At 42.6% G+C, this 25378-nt stretch overlaps 1 protein-coding gene across 1 annotated transcript; it reads right to left on the bottom strand.

Moving 5' to 3' along the window:
• Window positions 1–135: 135 nt before the first annotated feature.
• Window positions 136–25171, bottom strand: ETFDH (electron transfer flavoprotein dehydrogenase). The gene is made up of 13 exons (XM_019534537.1): window positions 25055–25171; window positions 19561–19707; window positions 18459–18688; window positions 17861–17942; window positions 17365–17483; window positions 16121–16198; window positions 12208–12354; window positions 10466–10606; window positions 7936–8079; window positions 5084–5252; window positions 1714–1896; window positions 1162–1383; window positions 136–844 (listed from the first exon to the last, which is right to left on the bottom strand). The coding sequence occupies exons 1-13, from the start codon at window positions 25083–25085 to the stop codon at window positions 681–683; spliced, it is 1857 nt and encodes a 618-aa protein (XP_019390082.1). The 5' UTR covers window positions 25086–25171; the 3' UTR covers window positions 136–680.
• Window positions 25172–25378: the final 207 nt, after the last annotated feature.

Here is a 25378-nt window from a genome sequence, read left to right as displayed (position 1 = left end):
AATGAATATATTAAAGCAGTTCAGGTAAATTCAAACACTAACTCCGTCACCGGAACAGCATCAGCTGAGTCTCAATCCCACTGACTTGAAGTGTTGGTAGAAGTAGTTTGTAAAAATAAAGTGACAACTTATCAATTAAGTTTATATATAGTACTTAGAAACTTTATTAGAAATTTCTTCCCTTGAAATACCAGAGTTAAATATTATGAAGTGTAACAGTTAAAATTGGTGAGTTTTATAGACTGATTTTTTTTCTAATGCACTTATTGGATCAAGATTTCATTTATAGAATATTTAAGGCAGGGCAGACATATGTACTCATCACTAAAGATGAAGAATCACTCTTTTTAATTCTTTCACATCCAGAGTTCTGGATATGTCCACTTAACCACTGGCAAAAGATCAGATTCCACACTGACAAAAAATAATCAAGAAAAGACCTGTTTGTTTGGTTTTTTTGTCTGCTGCTCCACTTGCTTGGATGAAGCTTCTCACAAATAATAGCAAATGCAAAGGCATTATGCTTTAACATAGTGGTCCAGCCTGAAGTTTAGAATGGCAAATTTACCTCAAACACTCAGGTCAGTTATATGCTTACACTGCAGCACAGTTCCTGTAAAACTTCATTGTAGGAGCTTACAGCATCATGTCAGCAGTTCACTGGACAGTTTTGATCTGATTTACATTCCATTATAGGCTGGTCCTCCTCCACCTTCAGGTACTACCCAGTTAATATTCTGACTTGGGTCTTTAATATCACATGTTTTGCAGTGGACACAGTTCTGGGCATTTATTTGCAGCCGTGACCCTTCTCCTGTTTCCAGAGGAACAAACTCATAAACTCCTGTGAAGACAAGAATAATGTCACTATTTGGGTCAGCTACCGAATTACTCAAGATCTTAAAAATCCAAAAATTAAAAAAGGACATATAACAAGTTCTATGTTCATAACTCACAAGTTCTTGCACTCTTCAAAAGTAATTAAATAAGGGCTGTGATTTTACAGTATGGGGACTTAAATGTTCAGTTGATATCTCCTGTGCAGTTGCACCAATTGTCTGGTCACACAAAGTTCTTAGGGAAAAGGGTGAGGCCATAGTGAGGGGGAAAATTGTCATTCACCCTGAAAAAATGTTCTAACGTACAATTCATTTTACATACCTGCAGGACAGAATCTTTGTTCTGGTCCATCAAATATTGCTAAATTCTTATTCACAGGGACACTGTCATCCTTTAAAGTCAAATGAGGAGGCTGATCATGTTCATGATTTGTACCACTTAGAGCCACAGAAGATAGGAGATCAAAACTGATTTTTCCATCAGGCTTTGGATATTCAATAGGTGTGCAGTCTTTGGCTGGTTTTAGCTGAGCAAAGTCTGCCCCTGAAATTATGAATGATATAAGTCAATGTACTGGTGTTTAGATCAAGTAATTTGTAGGTATTCAAATTCAATTTTAAATAAGACACTTTAGCAATGTGTGGAATTCTTAATAACTGGAAGTGAGCACAAAAAAATACTACCCCTACCCCCCAGACCAGTTACATTAGGGCAGTGATCCAGACACAAATATACTTATCAAGTAACCACTCTAGCCTTGGTTTGTGTTTGAAAGCTCTCCCATGTGAGAACTAACCCGTCTGTTGCTAGATTTAATATTAAAGGCCAGAGAACAGATACAAGACATACAGCAGAATCTGCTGAAGGAGTTACCTGGATGTTTTAACGTCCATGGCTCCATTCCTCTCAGTATCCAGTAAAATATGCCTGTGTAAATCATTCCTCCATATACACCCAACACACCATGGCAGGAAGGCCGGATATTCCTAACAGAATAAATTTCTTTCCACACCCAGGATTTCTTTAAATTCTCTTCATATTCTGGCACATTAAGTCCTAAAAACAGAAATAAGTATTTAAAGGGAAGATTGTACTCAAAACTGGTTGCAAACTGAAAAGTAATGGTCAATACTGTATTAATTTACAGTGCTCAAACATTGATTTATCAAATAAAAACTGGGTTTATAGCTGTTTCATAAGAATATACCTAAATTTACCTCACTTTTAGTTCCACTGAAAAAAGTGATGTAGAAGTAAGCAAGACAACCACACATCTAAAAACTGCTATTGAGGGCTCTCTTCTGAAAAAGTTCTTCCTATGCACTTGTAAAGTTGAATGTAATTCCACTAAACAGATATCCTTCCTTTATTTATAGAGGAAAGCAAGTACTACTGAAGTCTCTTGTGGAAAAAAAATCCTGAAAACCCTATGCATTCCATTTTAAAAACTCTATTGCTTGAGGACTGGAGAAGAAATTTAGAATGGGAAACTAGGAATATACAAAACTACCATGCTTCTGCACCATACAGGAGGATCTACTTCCAAGAGTCAGTGGCAGATACCTAAAAAGGCTTGTGGTACATACAGGTAGTTTAGACTAAATGATGCTGTTTCTGGCCATGCACACAGAATACAGAGAAATATTAAGCCTCGCCCAACTGTCTCTCTCAAAATCATTTTGCCTTTGAAATTTAAAAATGAAGACAAATGTTGACGCCTGTAGAAGGCACCAGTACTGTAAAATCTTGGCTGTTGGATAAGAAGCATTATCTGAAATAGCCTTTTTGCTACCTAGGCCTAAACTTTTCCCCTTAAACTTTAAAACCTGAGAACCATAGCATTCTAACTTCTACAGCCTATGCAAAATGAACACACTGATATCTGGAACTCCATCCTCTTACAGTACTGTATTTACTTGAATCCAAGACAAGGTGTTTTTTCCTCCCTCATTAAGATGGGGACAAAAAGCACCCCATCTTTGGTTTAAGTGGGGCAGGCAACTGCTGTGGCTCCAGCCCCAATGTAGGCTGGTAGTTGAAGCTGCTGCCCGACCCACTCTGCTGGAACTACTGCTGCATGGCTACGTGAGGACTAGAGCTACCAAGTGCTCCAGATTGGAACCAGGCGGGAAGGTAAGCTGCAGTGAGGTAGGTGGGAGGCAGGGCAGGTGCCAGGTGGCAAAGGGAATAGCATTACAGGGAGGGGGAGACAGGCAGCAAAGGGGAAGGGTCAGGCTACTTGACTCCCCTGCCACCTGGCCCCCTACCGCTGCTTGCCTGGCTGTAGCTGTGGGGAGGATGAATTTAAGATGTTGCTCCAAAATTTAAACTTTACATGTTGAATGTTATAACAACATTTATAAATGTTCCATGTATACAATCTAATTGTTGGGGGGTTGTCTTGCGTTCACAGTAGTCTTGGCTATGGATAAATACAGTATATTAGGCTGCTTTAAAATGTAATTCTGTTGTAACAAATTGATTTTAAAGGCAGACCTGAGAAACAGCATCAGAAGAAGCTCCTGAAGCAACATTCATTCCAATTATCAATACTGTTTCAGAATGGACGCTGAAATAAATAAAGTAAAGGCCTACCTACTCTAAAAGATGCACCACTTTACAGCACACTGTACTGCCACAATTAAAAGCCTGTAACAAAACAACTTTATTTATTAAGCACACAAGGAAAACAGTTTTATAATGAAGTTGAAGAATATCATGTTCCAATTCTTTCCACAATGGGAACAGATCTAACTACCATGAAGGAACAGTATATTAGCATGATGGCTTTTTATTGCAGAAAGCTTCTAAGTGTGCTAGCTAGAAGCTGAACAATCTGACTGCTCCAGATACTACAAGACTATCTTGTACCACACCTGTAGTTGTGAAATATTAGCATACATTTTTAAATGGTTACAACAACTTGGAGTTTTAGGGAATAGCATCATTACAAAGTTTAGGCTTCTAAACATTACAAAAGGCTAAAAGATTATGGGATCACATAAAGTTCTGACACTGTCTGTGATTTCTCCAGACTCACGGTGACAACTACCAGAGAGAACAATTTATATATAAAGAAAGCTACACAATAGTACAAAACTACCAATACAGGGCAGCTATTGCAGGATGTATTTGCTATTTTATCTAAAGCAGCATACACTGCACGTGACACATAATGGGATGCATACAGGATACTACTACAATGAAAGGACTGTGAAAGGCAGGGATTCTTACCCAGGGTGCCATAGCACCTTGAGGTGCCTTGAAATCCTTTTAGGAGTGCTGTGGGGTGTCTCACAGTTCTAGCATTGTCAGATGTGTAAACATGTTTCACAAGATAAACCCAGTTTCAAATAGGAAATCATAGTATTAGTATTCTGACTTACTGCAGTCTTTTCTGTTGCAAAGTACTCAGGGAGTACTGGCTCTTTTTTTTGTAGACAAAGGGAGTGAAAAGTAAGAGCTGGCATTTTTTGAGGAGTGTCTTGAGTCTAAAATCTGAGAGCCACTGCTGTAAGGTTAAGTTTCAGTTGAACAGAAGTGTAATAATCTGACAACTTAAAAAACTTAATTTGCTATTCACTGTTAAATTGCATTGTATGATTTTATTTGCATTTCTCTCAGCTGGAACAATGACAGATGGTAGCCTTTCACTGTCTGAACTAATGCAGTAATACTGTTCGAGCTACAGGCAAGACGCTCATCGCTGCTACCTAAATATTTTTTTAAAATTGTGAAAGTCAACCTTAAAAGATTTTTGTTTAAAAACATGGACAGTAAATTTAGGCTAACAACCCATAATGCCCCCTTGTATCAAAAGCACACTGCATTCTCCACTGAAGTGCAAGGACCAGATCTATTCACTGTAACCAAACACAAGACTTTCTGACTTGCAGGAAAAAACCCTCAAATGTATCCATTTGGTCTGGAACCATCACAGTAATGGTGATTTATTTTGATTTCAAGCAGCTCCTTCATATTCAAATAATTAAAGTGCAGATGGTTTCAACTGTATATGCTGGTCCAGGGGTTGGCAGCCCTGAAGAATCTTGGGCTTGGGCCTGCAGATCCAAGGCTTTGGTGGCTGGGGGCTGAAGCCCTGCTGTCAGAATGACCAGTCGTGGAAGCAGGATCCTACTGCTGATCTACCTGCCTTTGACCCAGGGTGGGTCATTCCAGTCCCGCAGCCAGAAAAGTTTTCCCTGTGCTAGCCGATTACAAGTCTAAAGTATGGCAATCTTACCTGTTGTCTTTGCTTGGATGTTTTCATTAGTTAATTGGTTGAAAATAGCTTCTGAAGCCAGCATGCCACTTTTCATTGCAGTATGTGTACCTTTGATTTTAGGAACATTCATAAAACCAGGACTGCAACCAATCAGTAATCCACCAGGGAAGGTGAGTTTGGGTATAGACTGAAGAGAAAAACGTACTGAGATGAATATCTGCATTTTCTTAAATTAACCAAATCTAATGAAAATCAAATTTAGCACATGACCAGAAATGCTATGTGTGATATCACACTTGCTCATGCATTACCTAAAAGATTAGGTAGAGCAGTTCTACTTAAGTCATGGTCTTCTGGCAGTGAGCAAATGAAAGATCAGATACTGTGGAACATCAGTCCTTTCTATTTTTTCTGATATCCAATTCAGTAAGTTAACTTTTATTTTAAAAATAGAAAAGCATGCTTTCTCCCACAGTCATTGTATCCGTCTTAACAGAATCACACAATCATAGAAAAGTAGGACTTGATAGGGCCTCGGGAAATCATCTAGTCCAACCACCTGCTGAAGGCAGGATCCCCCCCCCCAAAATACCCTATACACTTTTTTGTCTAGCCTGTTCTTAAAAGTACACAAAGAACCCTGTTGCAGATTGAGGACAAACCCTAAACTACCGCAAGCAGAGAAGGGGAATGATGTCCATGTCTGGTTGCTGCAAGGATAGGAAGCATTTGTTAATACACTTAAGATATCTAAAGAAGACCATGCTTCCCGCTACAGAATAAGGCAAATCATGCCATGGTGTCCATGCTGATCTGACTGTGGAATTCTTGATTCTTCTCTCTTGTTTAGTGTTTAGTTCTACATCCTCTCAGTTGACAAACAGACTTTGTACACACTATACAATTTGGAACAAAATCCCAATTCCTTTACAGGAAGAAAAAAGAAGAAAAAAAAACTTGCTTGGAGACTAACAACCAAACAGTTTGTGAACAAACTGTCCCTCTAGTCCCTCTCTCTGAGAAGCCTGATACCATCTACCAGGGTAAATTCTGAAAATGTTTGAATGTAGAAAATGATGTCCTGTAGCTACAAATTAAAACTAATCAGGTGATTCAGATATGTCTTAAAACAGCCAGAGACATGCCCCCCCACACTTACTATATTGTAGAAGTCCCTTTGAAGTTCTTTCTTACTACTTCTGAATACGACTACGTCAATAGTGTGGTTTTAACTAACCCAAAATCAGCTGGTGAAGTTGGCAATACTTTTAAGGTTAACCAAAAAATTTCAGCACTTTGGCAAAGACGGTGGTGGTATCCCTTTTATATCCCATAACTAACTGGTTAGGGCACTCACCTAGGATGCGGCAGACCCAGGGTTAAAAACCCTTCCCTGCCTGATTCACAGCAGGGATTTGAATTGCATGTCGCAGGAGAGTACCCTAACTATAATGGTTGTAGTGTATTGTCTCAATCCTTTCCTGCTGAAACTTCCATTTCAAATAAAACACTTAAATAGACATGGAAACAGGAACCGATCCCAGATAATCCCATCTCACAGGTAAATGCCCTAATCACTGTACTGTAGAGTCACTCTCATTCAATGAAACATTTAAGTATTTACAATGATGTGAACAGCTTTACAGGAGCCCCCACTTTGGCATATTTTATAAGTAAAACTTGACTTCTGGCATAATTTTTAGTAAATTTCATGACAGAGGAAGCAGCAGGGAAAGGGAGAAGCAACATTCATGAAATGCATACTAAGCATGCTTTCTGCAGGCTTATGCCATTATACTTTGAGTGCTTGAATTATTAAAGTTGCCAAGTCAAACAGCTGTTTGTATACAATATATTAAATGCTCAAAAGAGGAAAGCACTTAAGGGCCATAACTTGTCCCCCAAGTAACAGCACCACCATAGTGAAAGACAGAAATATCTGGCAATTAGTTCATCTACAGCTAATTAAAAAGATAAAAGTATCAGAGTATTTGGCAATTTTGTGCATCTTTCTATATATGAGGCAATCATCTTCACCAAATGAAAGGGAAACTAAGAACTTAAAGTGCTATTATGGCTCCATTGTGCCAACTGATCAAGGACTCCTACAATTATTATCAAGACAACTATTTTAGAAAATCTCTATTCTTACTACTTTGCTTCCAGCCGATTCAATGAGATGTTCTTAAACCCAAGAAGCACATCTTTAAAAGATACGAGCTTTCTAGAGTGTATCTGTTTAAAATTTCTGGTCAACCAGGAGATACAGGAAAGTAAGTTCCATTTAATGTAGGTACAAAGCACATTAAATAAAACAAGTCAAGCTCAGCCACGTCAATTATGGAAGGTTTCTCACATATTACCAAAAGCCAGGCTCATAAGCTGGAAATTTTAACTGTATTCTTGCTGAGCTGTGGAGAATGTCCACAGTGGCTAAAAGAAACAGCCTTAATTCTTTCATCTGTATTTCTCAGGAACTCATTCACATAAACTTGTAGAGACCAAGGGAAAAAGAGTACACCTACCCACTGCCTGTTAGCAATATGTTCATTACTGACTATTGTAACACCTTTGCTGTTTTGCACAATTCTGTTGCAACAGACACAAGAGAGATCTGGCCATATGCTCAGTCTAATAAACAGTGTCCATTTTCCCAAGTAGTGGCAATCAGCTTATTGTAGAACATCTAATGAGATCTGCTAGACCCAAAAGACTTTTCTTCTTCTGATCTGTAGTTACTTCTGCTTTATCTAACCTTTCATAATAAGCCAATGGAGACTTCCAAGTAGACAAATTGGAATTAGTATAACTAGCACTGTGGCCCAAGGAAATCCAAGGTAAATAGTCTAATAAAGTTACAAAATACTTACCTGGAAACCACCTTCATTCAAAGCCCTTGCACCATATGCAATCCTTTTTCCACCCTCCAAAGTAGGCTCCACACTGGGATGGTGCTTCCACCTCTGGAACTCTCTAAAGGGGTTCAAGTAGGGATTTTGATAATCTAAGCCAATCTATACACAAAACAGGTAAACATGATGTTAGAAACATTAAATATGAATAAATCAACAAAAGAGATGATAGTTTTATATTGCTGCTATAAAGTGTCTTAAGGCTAGGAAGGCATGATGAGCCCATTTCATATCATACCAGTTTCAGGCTCTTTTAAAACTAAAGATAAACGCAGTCGCCAAGCTATGTTCCATTTATGCTACAATTAGAGCCAAGTCTGAAGATTTTGCTACCAGAAAGTTGTGCCCAGTCCCAGTCAAAATCTTTACAACTTGGTTAAGATACTTTCCACACTACCCAGCTCCTGTTCCCACAGGGAATAAAGCAATGCAACTGCATTAATCATGGTTTGTCCTATGCTGTGTGGTTAAGGCATAATAATTTCCAAATCATATTTCAAAACGTTGTCGAACGCAGAACAGAAATATGGGCTACTCTTATCCCCAGGGTGCTCTCACAGTCTTCTCACCAATACTTGTAAGCACTGTTTTACATGACTTAGAACTGAGTCAATTAACATTTACAGATAGATGAAGCATCAGTATAAGGCATCAGGGAAAAATGCTATAAAGACAGATAATGAACACAGACTATGCCAGATGGCTAAATGCCTACTTCATATTTTACATCCATTCAAAAGCCTGAACATAGTTCTAGATATAGCCAAATTCCAGCTTTGATAGACTTTGAATCAGAAAATTATGATTCAAAGGGAGCTCAGGAGGTCATCTATTCTAAACCACTGCTCAAAAGCAGGACCATCCCCAGTTGTCTCATCCCAGCCAGGGATTTGTCTAGCCACTTCTTAAAAAACTCCCAAGATGGAGATTCCACAACCTCTGGGTAACGTGTTCCAGTGCTTTACTATCCTTCTAGTGAGAAACTCTGTCCTAATATCTAACCTAAACTTCCCTTACTGCATCTTGAGACCATAGCTCCTTGTTCTGTCGCCACTGACAACAATCTACCTTCATCCTCTTTGGAACCACCCTTCAGGTAGTTGAAGGCTGCTATTAAATCCCCCTCTCAGTCTTCTCTTCTCCGAACTAAATAAGCCCAGTTTCCTCAGCCGCTTCTCACATGTGCCCCAGCCCCCTAACCACTTTCGTTGGTTACCCTCCCCCCCCGCTGGACTCTCTCCAATCTGTCCACATCCCTTCTGTAGTGGGGGGGCCTAAAATTGGACACACCACTCCAGATGTGGCCTCACCAGTGCCGAATACAGGGAAATACTTCCCTCGATCTTCTGACAATGCTCCTACGAATGCAGCCCAGCATGCCATTTGTCTTCTTTGCAACAAGGACATACTATTGGCTCATATTCAGCTTATCCACTATAATCCTTCTGCAAAGCCATTCAGTTCCCAGCCTGTACTGGTGCATGGGATTATTCTATATTAAATGCAGGATTTGCACTTTTCCTTATTGAACCTCATGAGATTTCTTTTGGTCCAATCCTCTGATTTGTCTAGGTCTCTCTGAATCCTAGTCCTACCCTCCAGTGTATCTACTACTCCTCCCACCTTGGTATTATCTGCAAACTTCCCTCCACTCTTCCAGGTCGCTGATGAAGATATTAAAAGAAGCATTTCACAGTCACAGAATTATGACGTGCTTGGAATAACAGAGACTTGGTGGGATAGCTTGCATGCCTGGAACACTGTCATGGATGGGTACAGACTGTTCCGGAAGAAGGAGGGGTTGTACTTTATGAAAAAAAGAGCCACAGATATTAGGAAAAATGTTCTCACTAGAAGGGTAATAAAACACTGAAACAGGTTACCTAGACAGGTGGTGGAATCTCCATTCTTGTAAGTTTTTAAGGCCAGGCTAGACAAAGCTTTGCCTGGGATGATCTAGTTGGGGGTCAATGATTTTTTTTCTCCCCCCGCCTATGCAGTGCCTGCCCCAGCCCCAGCTTCACTGTGGGGGCCTCGATCTAGTGTACCCCCCACCCCCAAGAAAAGAATATAAAGGGGTACATAAGCTGAAACTTTAAGACTCAAGGGATACGCTTATTTAAAAAGGTTTAAAACTTCCTAGAGAAGTGGTGCTGGCTCCTACCCTGGGGATCTTTAAGAAGAGGCTTGATGACTACCTGGCTGGACTCATTTGAGTCCACTCTTTTCTCCCGCCCAGGCAGGGGGTCGGACTTGAAGATCTACAAGGTCCCTTCCGACACGACTTCTATGATTCTATGAAAACCCCTGCTATAGAGACATTAAGATAAACCAGAAAGACTTAGATCCACTTCTCCTACAGTAACAATAGCATTAGGGATCAAGAATCAAATGGTCTGCTGCTGTTAAAAGAGGCCACATTGAAAGTTAATAAAGAAACAAAAACTGCATACAAATAAACTTTGTATTAGCAGAAAAAAATACTTACCACAAACCCAAGAGCTACTAATGGTTCACCTTCGTTTAAATGATAAAGAAAGGATCCTCCATATGTATGTCTGTCCAAGGGCCAGCCTACTGTGTGTTCTACCCTTCCCGGTTTCCACTTCTTTTCATCAATAAGCCACAACTGGAATAGAAGTCCCCCAGAAACTACTTTACAATGCAAAATACAGTAGTAGCTTTTTTATAATGCAACATAAAACCATAATCCAACTAGATGCAATAGGAATAAAATTGCATACATGTTACTTTCAATTTACTGTGCTACATTATATTATCAAGTAAGGAAAGCAATGCAAACACCCTCCCAGCATATTTCTAAGTAGCATTTCAATTACTATCCTTCCTTGAAATGCCACACATCAGCAAATTACACAAGTTGTTTCTTAATATTTTAAGCATGATAGCTAAAGCTGGTGACAATCCCTAACATTTGCTGTTAATCACAGAAGATCCTGTGTTTTACATGAGTGATTTTAAATAACTTTTCTTAATGAATTCAAGAAGAGTAACATATGCTTATATTGACCTTTTTTTAAAAAAACAAGCATTGTTTTTGTTAATTAATAATTATAATTCCTTTTAATAACTTCCTCAGTTAGGACTTTAAGTAGAATACTATAATCAGCCTCCCTGAGCATCCCAGAACATTATGGTTCACATTCTGTTTCCATTATACTACAGTGCTTGAAATGTTGTAGTAAAGAAATGCTGTTGTAAATGTTCCTATGAATTTTATAGCCTCAAATACAGTAACCTGAACAACATTTTACAGCTGTTTTGTAACTTGGAGTAAAAATTTAAATATAGAGAACAAAGTATTCTGAACCTCTGTATACACTTTTTTTTGCTTTCATCCAACCTGTTACTTTACATGAGTAATACGTGGCACTTCATAAAACACAAAATATGTTTCTACATATACATAAAATATTTCTACAAATTAAATAAAATGCCTGGGCTAGACGCCTTTAGAATTGTTGCTGGACCCCCACAGGTAACTGGCTTAATTCTGAAACATAACTGAAGACAAATGAAGACCATTCTCAGCTATCATTCCAATACACTGGGGCACAACATAACTCATGGCACTAATTTACAGAACAGTCACATACAGAATAAGAACTGGGGTGTAGCAGACAGCCATACCTGGACAACTTTCCAATGTGGCTATGCCTTGGTTCTCCCTTATGCAGTGACACAGTCAGTTAGGCTTAAGGCTAGAAGTGGCCAAGAGTTAAAACAGTGAATTAAGGTTTTGAGGGGTTTGGGGTTGTTTTTTTGGGGGGGAGTGGGGAATATAGAGATACAGCCAATGTGGTTTCAGAAGACTGTACTGTAACCAGAAAAAAGGGAGGGACAGCAAATTCTAGTTATGAAGTTCAAAGAAAACACAACGGCAACAGAAAGCAAATGAATTGACAGCATTAAAAAAAAAAGAGAAAGTAGTTGTGCACTGGCAGGTAAAAGGCATCACAACTTAACTGGCCTTTTCCATCTCATTCTATAATACCAAAAGTTTAAAAGTGCAAGACTAATTCCCACCTTTTGTCAAAATTCACTGCCCCCCTCACTTATACAAACTATTTAATATATGCGTGCACACACATACACATACAAACAAAATAAGTATACATGTACATATATACCCACACTCAAATGAAAACAGTTCAATTGACAGGAATTATTTAAGCTTACAAAGACTGAGTTAAAATTAGTTAGGGATACCTCCTTCAGTCCAATACCATAGCTCTGGACTTGGCAGTTCTCCCTTAGATTGAACCTGTTGTATAACTGTTTGGCGAGATGTCCATGACAACCTTCTGCAAAGATTGTGATTTTGGCATGCAATTCCAAACCCCTTTCAAAGATAGCCTGTAAAAGCAGAATATTCAACAATCACCACATGGATTTAAAAATATAGAGGAGACTGTGTCTGAACCTCTAAGTGCAGCACAGAACTGGGACCTAAAGAGGGGGCACTAGGATGCAATGCCTTAATAACACCTTGCATCTTCCTGATTCCGGGGTTTGTTGGTAACAATCTTAATCAAAACAGTTCCCCTGGATTGTGGAAAACTTAAGTACCACAACAGACTGTGACTGTACTTCAAAATGCTCTCCTCACCTTCACAAATGCTCTGTATGCCAGGCCTTGGGAGGTGCTCCCTGAAAGATCGCCTTCCACAAATCTTTTATCAGATAAACTTTCACCAGCTAAGCAGGGGATCTTTGGGTCCATTTATATCACACTGGCCTTTTTAATCTCTCATGAAGTGTGGTCAGAACGGGGCAGAGGATATTACCATATAACTTTCAAAATTGAAGATTTATTTAGAAAGTTGCCATCCTGGACAACATGCCATTTGGATAAAGGCCCTTAATCATATGTTATTTTGTCCACATTGTCAGGATTTCGCATGCATCTTGTAAGAAAACATTTTGAATAAATTACTTAGTTATGAGCAAATACTCCCTCAGCACATATTTATGACTTGAAATAGATTCAAATCCCACTCAAGGGTTTCCTGTGCATGCCAAGAAAAAGATAAACAATAAAAATTAGTTGTCTTGTACATTTAAATAAACTACCGGATCTTAATGAAATCAGATGTTAGCAACAACTTTGCCAAAAAAGATCCAAAACAAGTGCATCTTTCTTTTAGATATGATTGTTTTATAGTAAAACAATAAAGAAGTTATAATAACTTGTTTGTAAATATACGGTGAGAATAATTAACAGAAAAGCTGTATTTTTAACAAAACTTGTCTCGGATATGATTAGTAATTCTTCGGGCATTTTTCTTACATAAACATGTCCCAGTTAAGCTTAGAAAAGTTTTACTGAAATTTTTAATTTGATGTAGACAAATACTTATTATATAGAGGTATCTCACATGCTCCTGGCTCCTGGCAAAGGTGCCTCCTGTTTATGTATGTGTGTGCGTAGGCCTCTAGGGCAGTGGTTCTCAACCTTTTTAGCTCAGAGCACCCCTCACTGGACTTGAGGCACCCCTCCATCACTTTTGCAATCTGAGAGGCACCCAGATTCAACAACTCATTTATATATTACAGTGCTTACTTCCTTGCAGAAGGGTCTGGCAGTGAGGGTGGGGAATTTGCCAGAGTGACAAACTTGATTCTGCTCTTATCTGCTTATCTTTTTACGCTTCACTTATCTCCTCACACCTCATAGCATCCTTCAAAGGATCTGGCAGCACCCCTGGGTACCACAAAACCCTGGTTGAGAATCACTGCTCTACTTTGTATCAGCTATGTGTTAGTCTTAAGTTACTTCCTAGGTTATATTCTGCATTCTGTTAGTTAAATAGACCATACAGGTGCCCCTTTGACCTATCAGGGATGAACAACATGGGCACAGCAGCAGACCCTTCTGCCTGCTCTTTGGCTGACTACTCCTAATATTATACTGTATATTATTATACAGATTGCAGACCTTAGATCCAACATTAGTTACATAATGCAACAAGAATGTAATGTTAAGCACTAAGTTCGTATCACTGACAAGCATGGTAATTATGCAGAGAGTTGGTACTGAGAAGAAGAGAACTCAGGCTACAACCACTACCTACTTGCTGGGTTCTTCCAGCAGAAGGTGAGGTTCCTTCATTTACTCTGCTGTGAGCTGTAGCCTGATGGTGTACTAAAAACAGGGCCATTGTTGTATATCATAGTTCAAATAAAGTTTTGGTTAAGTCTGGCCCTCAAGAATCTTTCTTCATCCACCTGTTCCGCTAATTTCCTCTTGGGGAAGGCCAAAGGGGAAGCTGCTAATGTATGGAGTAAATTAACTAATTTGTAGTAAAAATAGCAGATATTTTGATATACAGACTTAAATCAGTGTAAGCCACTCTACTCTAATAATGGCAGTCCCACAGAAGCAACAAGTAACTCACAGGGACACGTTATACTGCACCTGTGTGTGCCTGTTTGCTGTAAACGGCTACCCTGGTAGACAGTTCATCCCACACTAGCAGTCTGCATGATACAAACTGCCATCTAGTGTTCAGGGCTTGCAATAGCATAGCTGCAGACCACTGGCTTTGGAGCAGGTCATGTGTCCACTCATAACTACAGAGAAAAATCAGGGGCGCAAGTACTTCATAAGAATGGCAATATGTCTTTTAATGGGTGTCCGTGTGTGAGTGTGTGTGCTTGCAGCTAGCATTCTTCCGCTTTCTGTATAAGAATTAATGCTTATTGTATTGTATACTTTATCACTGCCCCTTTTTCTTTTTATTAATTTGTACTGTAGTAGTGAATCAGGACTACAACAATTCTTAAAGCAAGGATGAGAACCCACATCTTCCCACCCCAAGCAAATGCCCTAAACTTTAGGCTAAAAAAAAATAAATAAAAAAAAAATCACAAGCACTGCTGTTTGCTTCCTTTTCCAATGAATCTTGACATCTTTTATGCACAGTGAAACAGCTTCAATAGGATGGAATGGTATCACTCCAGAAGCGACTATGCACTACAGAACAGAGGGCTCTCCAGATGTAGAAGATCAGGGTTTGAACCCTCTCAAGCAGAAGGAAGAATTCCATATCCTGGGCAAGTGCTCAAACCGGTGTAAAAGGCCACCACTATTTCCCCCTTCTCCTTCACTGGTACTGCTTTTAGAACAAAACTATGACCCTTGCTTGGTTTTGAAAGAAATATAAAGGGTGTGTCCATAACCTGCAATCATAAGTAGCGGAGCTTCCTTCCAGCCTTGTGTAAGATTAAGCTCCAAAAAAGTGGTAGGATTTAATCTTTCCTCATTGGCTTGTTCTAGGCAACTCTTCACTCAATGTAAGAACAGTTTTGACTCTCTCCAGTCTGTACTCATTGTGGATTCCACCTTGGAGGCCAGTCACTTAAAATTAAGAAACACTACACTCAAAGTCAATTTTTGGAACTATCCTGAAGTACACTGCCAAAGTTCACCCTTCCCTCTGGCCCCACCCAAAAACAGGAATGATTTGGGGGTTTATAGCATCTCCTAAAGAGTTAAAATTAACTGCAAATATGGTAGAAGACAGCAATCCTACAAAAGAATAGTGTTCTGTGTTTTATTAGTTATAGCTAGAGAGACCTCTCTTCAACTCTCACCTTTATGCATGGGCATAAGTGGGAATTTCAGCTCTGTGTTAGGTAGCAGAGTAGGAGAGAGTCTTAACTCCTGGCTGCTGCTGCATGGGCTCCCCACATACCAGCAGCTGTTCTTGCTGCCATTGCTGAGCAAATTCCCCCTCTGATGCCCTGCTTTCCCACCTATAGTTATTCTTCTGCTTTAGTCCATGCTTTCCCTTCTTCCTTGGCTTCTTTTCTTTTCCTCCAGGCTCTACCCATGTCAAATGACACTCAAAGTTACACACTGAAAGTTACTCCTCCTTAAATGATCCATCCTTCTGCAAAGGTTTTTGCTGACAATGCCAGAATAGAACTTCCTCTACCCTGAGACTGGAGCTTCATCCTGTGGCCATGAAGGACTATTTGCACATATTTTAGATTTAAACTTGAGGCAGAGACTGAGGCAGAGACTAGAATTTAAGTTTATATAGTGCCAGACAGCACTGAAGTGATTTAGGCAGCAACTACAGATTTGAAAATTTGTTACAAAGAGATGAGTACTCACTTTAGGTGCTCCATCCTTTTGAATGCCTACATCATTTGTCGCAATCCCTTTCACACTTCCATCTTCATGGAAGAGAACCTTTAAAATGTTTGAGCAAGAACAATTTTAATGATTTATTTTCATTGCATTTCTAAAATTATCTCCAAGTACAGAATATTGAGAATTAAAAAAACATGAGCTGTCTATGGACACAATCTTGAAAACTAAGGAATTATTCATTTAACTTAAAAGGCAAGTACCTGAATCCAAAACAACTTTGAATGTAAGATGACCCCTCTATAGATTCTATACATAGAAAACAGTACATTTGTTATAATCTTCCATGTATCAAATCTAATTAGTGGAAGGTCATCTCAAATTTGTCCCCATCACTGCTATAGCTGGAAAAGCAGCAGTGGGAGGGCAAGGGGCTAGACTCCTACCCCTTGCTCCACCCCCATACCTGCCCCTCCGTGCCTGTCTGCTCCCTTGCTTTCCATGCCTGTGCCTGACTCTATCCCTCCCACCCACTCCCCCACTCCCTTACTTTCTGCTGCAGCTCTGCTCCTCTAGGGAAGCCAACAGCAATGCAGCCCCAACCCAGCCCTTGCCCAGCCTGCCTCCCCAACCCCTGCTCCCTCCTGTAGCCTGCTCCATGCTTATCCCTCCATTCCCTGCCTCCCTCCTTACCTTCCACTGCAGTATTGCTATAGCTCTGGAGCACTCACCAGTGCTGCAGCCCCAGCCCAGCTAGAGAGAAGTGGCAGCAGCTCTCACCAGAGCAGCATCAGGGCTGAAGCCAGAGCAGATGGTAAGAGGGGAAGGGGCAGCTGCGGGGAGGGAAGCAGAGGGTGAGAGAGGCAGGCATAAGAACAGAACAGGGAGCAGGGGAGTGGAGGGAGGCAGTCTACATGTCCCCCTGTGAGCCCCGGCTGTGTGCTCCCTTCCCTCGCCAGACAAGCTATTCCAGCCCAGGGCGTGTGGTGGCTCAGCCCTAGCTTCAGCCCAGAGCCAAAGCCAGAGCCGAGCTTCTGCCTGCCCTGGCCTGATATTTGATTCTAAGATGGGGTTATTCTTCCCCTCATGCTGACCGGGAGAAAAAGACATACTTTTCTGTTCAAGTAAATACAGTGATTTCCTGCGTTAGGGCCACAGAATTCAGAATCTGGCAAGCCAATTTCTTAAATACTCCTCTGTAATATAGGGATTGCTACAATACATCAAAAACTGGGCCAAACTCACTCACACAGAGTTACTCCCATTACCTCAGCTGCTGCATAGCCTGGATATACCTCAACACCCATAGCTTCTGCTTGTTCACCCAACCATCTTACAAAATGTCCAAGGCGCACTATGTAATTCCCATGATTAACCATTGGAAGTCCTAGACAAAAAGAGAGAAATATACAACAATATGTCCAGGTTCATGGATTAATGGGAATTCATATACATAGTGCAAATACTATGTGAAAGATGTAAAAATTCAAATAAATATTGGTTTTATCATTCTTAGCTATGATTGCAATAAAGCATATGAGATCTGTGTGCAATATTATGTACTATCATCCATCTACTTACACAGCCCTCATCATTGCAGCTTATTAAAATGTCTACGGATTTGCTCTAACACAACTGATTGTTCAATGTCCCTTATATGCAGTTTCTACTTGAAATGCACTCTGTAGCACTAGCTATTTTTTACAGCATATTAAAACATAGCCCCATTTCTCATCAAGTGTTGAAGTTTTCTACAAGCCATACCGGGAAGAATTGGCACTGGAATTCTGTAACTCTTTGTTAAAATTCCAAACTTATCTTCAGTTACAGGAGTATGAAGTGGTGCCTAAAGAAAAAAAATCAGAGTTACTTCTTGCTGCTAGACAGTAAACAGATGCTATTTCCTTCTTACAATAATCAATTAAAAAATCTAACAGAATAGAAAACAAAGAAGCAGTAGTCTTATAAGAAAGATCAATGATGTACACAAGAGAGGCCACATCCCAGACAGAGCAACAGATAAGAGATCAATTCAGGTAATGCTTCTTGGCTAGTGAAACTGACATAGGGCTTTTATAAGCAGTTCCTTTCTCAGTGTGTTTTATAGTACCCAACATTATGATAGCCAAGAGATTTCTATACGTAAATGTACAGGAAACAGATACTTACAGTAGGAAAATATTTTCCTTTAATTTTGCTTGATTTTTATTAAGAAATAACCTCTTTTCTTATTTCTTTTATTAAGAAATAACAAAAAACCTCTTTAGTGGACCCCAGATTTTCTTAATAATAACCAAGATTTCTAAAGAGGTTTTTTGTACAAGTCAGAGGTAAGTCATAATATTTTAATGTTCATAAATACCCCTCGCTCCTTCCAGTCTGGGAAAAGCTCCGTCAAAGCACGTGGCTCAAGACAAGCACCGGAAAGTGTATGTGCACCGAGCTGAGCAGCTTTCTCCACCAGACATACACGGACTTCTCTGTCATGCTCAATGGCTAACTGTTTGAGTCGAATAGCTGCAGAAAGTCCTGCGGGGCCTGCTCCAACGATGACAACATCAGCTTCTTCTGCAAATCTTTCCATGTTCACCGCTTCAATAGAGCAAAATGATATAATGATTGTATCCAATAATTTGTCTTTGTTATCCCTCTCTCTCTGATCAGTGCAACGTTTACTATTTTACTTTGCAATAGAAGACATCAGATATCACAATAAATTTATGCTGTGCAAGGACAATGCAAGAGAAAACGAACTAAACACCCGAACACCATTTACTAACAAACAGGGATTCAATAAAGAACTATACACGCTAGTCACCATCACTGGTAACTACTCATCCTTGAGCACTGAAAGTCCAGGTGCCTCGAGCTCAGGAGGTAAAAGAATCAGGAAGTGGTTTTTATGTTTCTGCCCTTTTTTTCATGACACTGGGAATAGTGACCTAAGTCTCAGGCATAGCCTACTTTACACAGGTAGTCACTGGCCTCCCCAGGCTGTTCCAGAAGCAGAGACTGCTAGAACCCCTTGTCTAACAATGGCCTAAAAAAGCCACTGAAGTTATTCAAGTTATACAATCAAGTAGCTAAAACTTAATAGTTTAATCATCTTATTTTTTTAAGACTAGCTCATAAGATTTTAATGCAAAATCATAAAAGTACATATCTGACAGTAATAAAATAAAGATCAAATAAATGCTAACTTTTTCTAGTTTGTAACTAAGATGACAAGACATATTTACATATTCACCTCTTTTAAGTCCTATACTTTAATACAATTAGATTTGCTGCATTACAACTGACCAGTTAAAACCACTATGAACACTGTAAACAACCATAATGCATTATCTGAAACATTAGTATTAGGCACAACACAACATATTCTTTGCAAAATATGTTTATGGTTTTAAACTTTAGAAAGCCTTCAAGTAATACAAAGCTGCTTTCTGATGTAATTTTTCACATACCTTCCCATCGCTCGTCCTTGTCCCGAGAGTGAATAGTATAGTGTGTGGTTATACGAGGTACAGAAGTAGAAGAAGTCCATCTTGTAATATGCACTGATGGCAGGCAGTCTTTCTTTATCAGCTTTAAAGCACGTAAACAACAATGTGCTGTGCAAAAAACAACAAGATTCACTGACTCATTTACACATTAACCTGGCTCAATCACTGATGACAAACAGTGTTCAGCCTGAGATTTTTAGTTTCTTTTTTTTTAAATCTTACACTGAAAAGAAAAATCCTAATCAAATCAGTAAACCCAGATCCTATTTTGACGCGTGTTTTGGAATAAAAGAGAAGGTTGGAGAGAGATTATTTATTCCAAGAGGCACTATTCTACCTGTGCATAGCAGCGCTTTCATTCTTGCACTCACATAATTGTGAGTTAGTGGGGGGTGATTCAATTTAAAATCCATCCCCAAAATTTAATCATGCTTAAAATGAACAAGCAGGAAACCTTTATTTGAAGCATCCATTTTAATTTCACTCTGGCTGTACTGAAAAACAAACTCTTTGACTAGCACTATTCTGCTGTTTCTTGCTAACCAGGAAGCTATCTAATTCTATTCCTATTTCAGCAATATGTTACCAGCACTTTAGCTGTATGGGCTGAAATCACAACCCATTAAAATGAACAGGGACAGTGTTTTGGAATGAATTTATTTCAGTTAAATGAAACTAATTTGCTTAAAGCGGATTGGGGTGCTCACCCTCCAGCCTGAGGGCCAATGCAGCCATAGTATTTGGCCCCTGGCGTTCCCCACAGGTTGGGAACATTGGTGGTATAGGAGAAGTGGCAATTAATATGGCTATCTTCCATTGCTCCCAAATTCCCAAATCCCAAAGTGTGTGCACTGGGGCCTGGAAATGTTCCCTTCCCCTGCAGGGCGAGGCTGGGTTTGGGTCAAGCCTCCTTCTCCCTTATAGAGCCAAGTTGAGATTGGGATCCACCCCCACCACCCTGCCCTGTGTGTGGCTGGATGGGACCCCACTATGCCCACCCCAGACGCTAGAATGGATCCACCAGCCGGATCTGGCTCATGGATGAACTGGCCACCGACCGCCCAGCCCAATGGTTGAGCGCCACTGAACTAGATCCATAATGTAAAAAGCAGCAGCAGCAAACTTATCGACAGCGATATGCATTTAAAACCAATGAAACTGACACTATTTGCACTGGCTGGGGTAGGGCGAAGGCACCGCACTAAGCTATAAATAAACAGCAACTCCTACAATGGTGTTGATGTGGAGTGCTATTAGGGCCCCTGCCCGAGAGGCATAGCCTACCCCAGGGCCTGTCTGAGGCCTCCACCCAGACAGAGCCCATGGGGGAGCCCCCCACCCCCTGGCCTGCAGGGGTTGCCCAGTAAGGCCCGGGGAGTCAGGGATCGGGGACCCCCACACCTGTCCTGCAGGTGCCTGTCCTGCAGGTGAGGGAGGTCCAGGAGGAAGTTAGCAGGCTGAGGGGAATCAGGGAGGCAAAGGATGAAATTGATGGTTATTTCCTTTCCCTGCAGGGCCACACACTCAAGGAAGAAGCACCTCGGGAGATGCCTTCCACTGCAGAGTGGCAGACGGTCACCTCCAGAACCAGGGCTGCTCGCAACACAGCAGTACCAGTTCCTCCAGTCTGGCTAGAGAACAGGTACAAGGCCCTGGCAACACTGGAGGAGAAGGAAGGAGAGGAGGCAACTCCACACTCTCCATGCTCCGAACAGGCCGAAGGAGCTAAGCAGTCCTGGAGAAGAAAGCGTCTAGCGATCGTCATAGGCGACTCCATCCTGAGAGGTACAGAGGGCCCCATCTGTCGCCAGGACCCCTTGACACGCGAGGTCTACTGCCTACCCGGAGCAAGATTCAGGACATGATAGGGATGATCCAGGCCGTGATTCAGCCCAACGATTACTACCCTGTGGTCCTAATCCATGTGGGTACTAATGATGCGGCCAGGAAAAGCCCTGATCACCTGATGGCGGACTACCATGCTCTGGGGGACATGCTGAAGGAGATAGGTGCACAAGTGGTATTCTCTTCTGTCCTACCAGTGAGTGGACGTGGAAGATGGCATGAGACGTGCATCACAGAGACCAACTGGTAACTTTGGGAAAGGTGTCTGGAGGCAGGCTTTGGCTTCCTTGACAATGACCTGCACATCACGATGAGAGACATGCTTAGATGGGATGGGTTCCACCTTTCCCCTAAAGGTAAGCATGTGTTCTCTTCTAGGTTGGGGGATTTCTTCCAGTGGGCTTCAAACTAGGCTTGTCAGGGGAAGGGGAAGACGAGAGAGGAGGAAGCCTTGTACGGCTAAACAAAGCAGCACTCCCAAGTACAGCCCAGCCTAGACCGACGAGTGGAACATATACACAGGTAAGCAACAGGGGCCAGGGCAATGCTGAGATTAGGGAGCCACTGCACACATCCTCAGGAGGCCTCAATGCCTCTAGACAAACGCTTGTAGTATGGGAAACAAGCAGAAGGAACTTACCCTCCTGCTCACTGACACCAACCCAGACATAGTGGGGCTCACTGAAACGTGGGGGGATCCAACTCATGACCTGGTGCTGGCCACGGGTGATGACCTGGTGAGGGGGCTGTGGGTGCTTGATCACCTGGGCGACAGTAATCATTGCCAGCTAGATTCCACCATCCAGCGCAAGGTGGGAAAGGCTTGCAGTGAGGCAGCAGCCCTAGATTTCAGGAGGGCAAACTTCAACGAGCTAAGGAGAATAGTCGGGGAGGCAATGAGGTCCCGGAGGGGAGGGAAGCCAGGTGTCCAAGAACAGTGGTCACTCTTAAAGGTGACGATCCTCCAAGCCCAAAGGGTGGTAATCCCAATATGGATCAAAGGGAGCAGGAGAGCGCAAAAGCCCCCATGGCTCACCAGAAGCATCCAGGAATGTCTCCTAGCTAAAAGGGAGGCATACACCCAATGGAAGGGAGGGGCCATCACCAGGGAGGACTATACTGCAGTTGTTCGGGGATGCAGAGGGGCAATCAGGAAGGCCAAGGTGGAGATGAAACTAGGACTAGCTTCCTGGATCAAGGACAACAAGTCCTCTTTTAAATACAAAAGGGGCAAAAAGAAGGTACCGGGTAACGTGGGGCCCCTGCAAGACATGCTAGGAAATTTGGTCGTCACACCAGATGACAAAGCTAACCTATTTAACGACTGCTTTGCCTCCATTTTCCTGAGCAGGGACTGGATCAGCCTCCCCACTGGGCCAAGGTCAGTGAGGATCTAGTCAGGGAACTTCTGGAGGGACTGGATGTATTTAAAACAGCTGGTCCGGATGATCTCCACCCCAGAGTGCTGAGGGAATTAGCTGAAGTCATTGCTCGACCCCTGGCATGGCTTTATGAACACTTGTGGTGCTCTGGTGTGGTGCCAGAGGACTGGAAGAGGACCAGCGTGGTTCCCATCTTCAAAAAAGGGAGGAAGGAGAACCCAGGAAACTATAGGCCAGTTAGTCTTACCTCAATCCTGAGTAAGCTGTTTGAGAGAATTATTCTGACACATATCCACGAGGAGCCAGCAGGAGAGATTATGCTTAGGGGCAACCAACACGGGTTCATCAGAGGCAGGTCCTGTCAGACCAACCTAGTGGCCTTCTATGACCAGGTCACCAAATCCTTAGATGCAGGGGTAGCAGTAGATGTAGTCTTTCTGGACTTTAGGAAGGCCTTCGACACAGTCTCTCACCCCGTTCTCATTAAAAAACTGGGGGCCTGTGGTGTCGACACCTACACAGTCAAATGGGTTGCCAACTGGCTGGAGGGCCACACCCAGAGAGTAGATGGGTCATTTTCAACCTGGAGGGATGTGGGCAGTAGGGTCCCCCAGGGCTCGATCCTCGGGCCCGCGCTGTTCAACATCTTCATCAGTGACTTGGACAAGGGGGTAAAAAGCACCCTGTTCAAATTCGCAGACAACACTAAGATGTGGGGGGATGTGGGCAAACTAGAAGGGAGAAATAGGCTGCAATCAGACCTAGACAGGTTACAGGCGTGGGTGGATGAGAACAGGATGGGATTCAACACTGACAAGTGCAAGGTGATACACCTGAGAAGGAAGAACCACCACCATACCTACAGGCTGGGGAACTCCCTTTTTGTCACTGCAGAGGCAGAAAAGGATCTTGGAGTCATCATTGATGCCAAGATGAACATGGGCCAGCAGTGTGGGGATGCAGTCAGGAAGGCCAACTGCATCCTGTCATGCATCCACAGATGCATCTCAAGCAGGTCAAAGGAGGTGATACTCCCCCTCTATTCGGCACTGGTCAGGCTGCAGCTAGAGTACTGCATCCAGTTCTGGGCACCGCACTTCAAGAAGGATGTGGACAACATGGAGAGGGTCCAGAGGAGGGCCACTCGCATGACCAGGGGCAGCAGGGAGAGGCTACGGGACCTGAACCTGTTCAGCTTCCACAAGAGAAGGCCAAGAGGGGATCTACTGGCCTGTTACAAACTAGTCAGAGGGGACCTGCAGGCATTGGGGGAGTCCCTGTTCCCCCAAGCACTACCAGGAGTGACTAGCAATAACAGTCACAAGCTGGCAGAGGGTAGATTTACGTTAGATATCAGGAGGCGCTACTTCACCGTCAGGGCGGCTAGGATCTGGAACCAACTTCCAAGCAAAGTGGTGCTGGCTCCTACCTTGGGGGTCTTTAAGACAAGGCTAGACAATCACCTTGCTGGGGTTGTTTGACCCCAGTACTCTTTCCTGTCATGGCAGGGGGTCAGACTTGATGATCTGCTCAGGTCCCTTCAAACCCTACTAACTATGAAACTGTGACACGCAGCAGCATTATCCAGTTACATAACCAAAATGCATTGAGTCCCCACATCCCCGGACCTTCCAGAACAGGGTCACCACTGCTGGAGGAAGGTGCAGGGGGGGGGCAGGGTGACAGCTCGCTGGGGCAGAGAAGGGCCCTGCGGAGCCCAGAGGTGGGACCGGGGTGCACCCACCGCTCTGGCAACAGCAACTCCCCTGTTCGTGCCTTACTTTCAGGCACAGATTGAGGGAGAAAACTAAAACAGGTTTCCTGTTCACGCTCCCCTTCAGTTCAAGGGAGCAGGTAACAGGTCCACAACTTCCAAGTCCCTGCCTGACCAACGTCAAACTGACAAACAAATAGTGCTGGGCGTGCCGATGAAACACCGTCCACAAAACACAGGGCACAGCACTGGCACCTGCGTTGTGGGGCTTTTTATTTTTGCTTTTTCAAAGATATATATTTCTATATAGATACATACAAAGGGGGGGTGCGTGTGTATACACCCCTATACTTTTCCTGCCCGCTGGCCTGAGCAGCTGCCAGGCTCCCGCTGTGCTCCCCGCGCTAGGTCATCTCCCGCCCCTTCCGCGCGGCGGTGACCTTTGCCCCACTTCTATGTGTGACTGGAGGGGACGGGAGCTCCGGCCACCCCGCCCCCCGTGGCCCGCCGTTACCTTGGCCGGAGGCCTGGCGCAACGGGGACATGGTGGCCGGGTCCCCCGCACCTTCGGCTCGCGGGCGGGACCGACTGCTCCACTGCCACGGCCGCCAACACCCGCCCCCACTGCGCCTGCGTGCTGGGACCCAGGCTGGGATCGCTCAACAGATCGATCTGTCGATCTGTTGTAGGCCCTGGAAAGAACTACGCCTCCCGGCATGCCCCGCGGCTACCTTCCCCCGCCGGCGCATCGCTCATGAGCCGCGTCCAAGCTAAGGGGCAAAAGGAAATGCGAGGAAGAGGAAGGGGAGGGGAGTAGAAAGTGATGTCACGCCCTGCT

The sequence above is a fragment of the Crocodylus porosus genome, unplaced genomic scaffold (genome assembly GCF_001723895.1).
Source record: "Crocodylus porosus isolate Cpor-Errol unplaced genomic scaffold, CroPor_comp1, whole genome shotgun sequence".
Classification (NCBI taxonomy): domain Eukaryota; kingdom Metazoa; phylum Chordata; order Crocodylia; family Crocodylidae; genus Crocodylus; species Crocodylus porosus.
The sequence above is the reverse complement of the archived record's forward strand: the minus strand, read 5'-3'. Positions and strand labels throughout refer to the sequence as shown.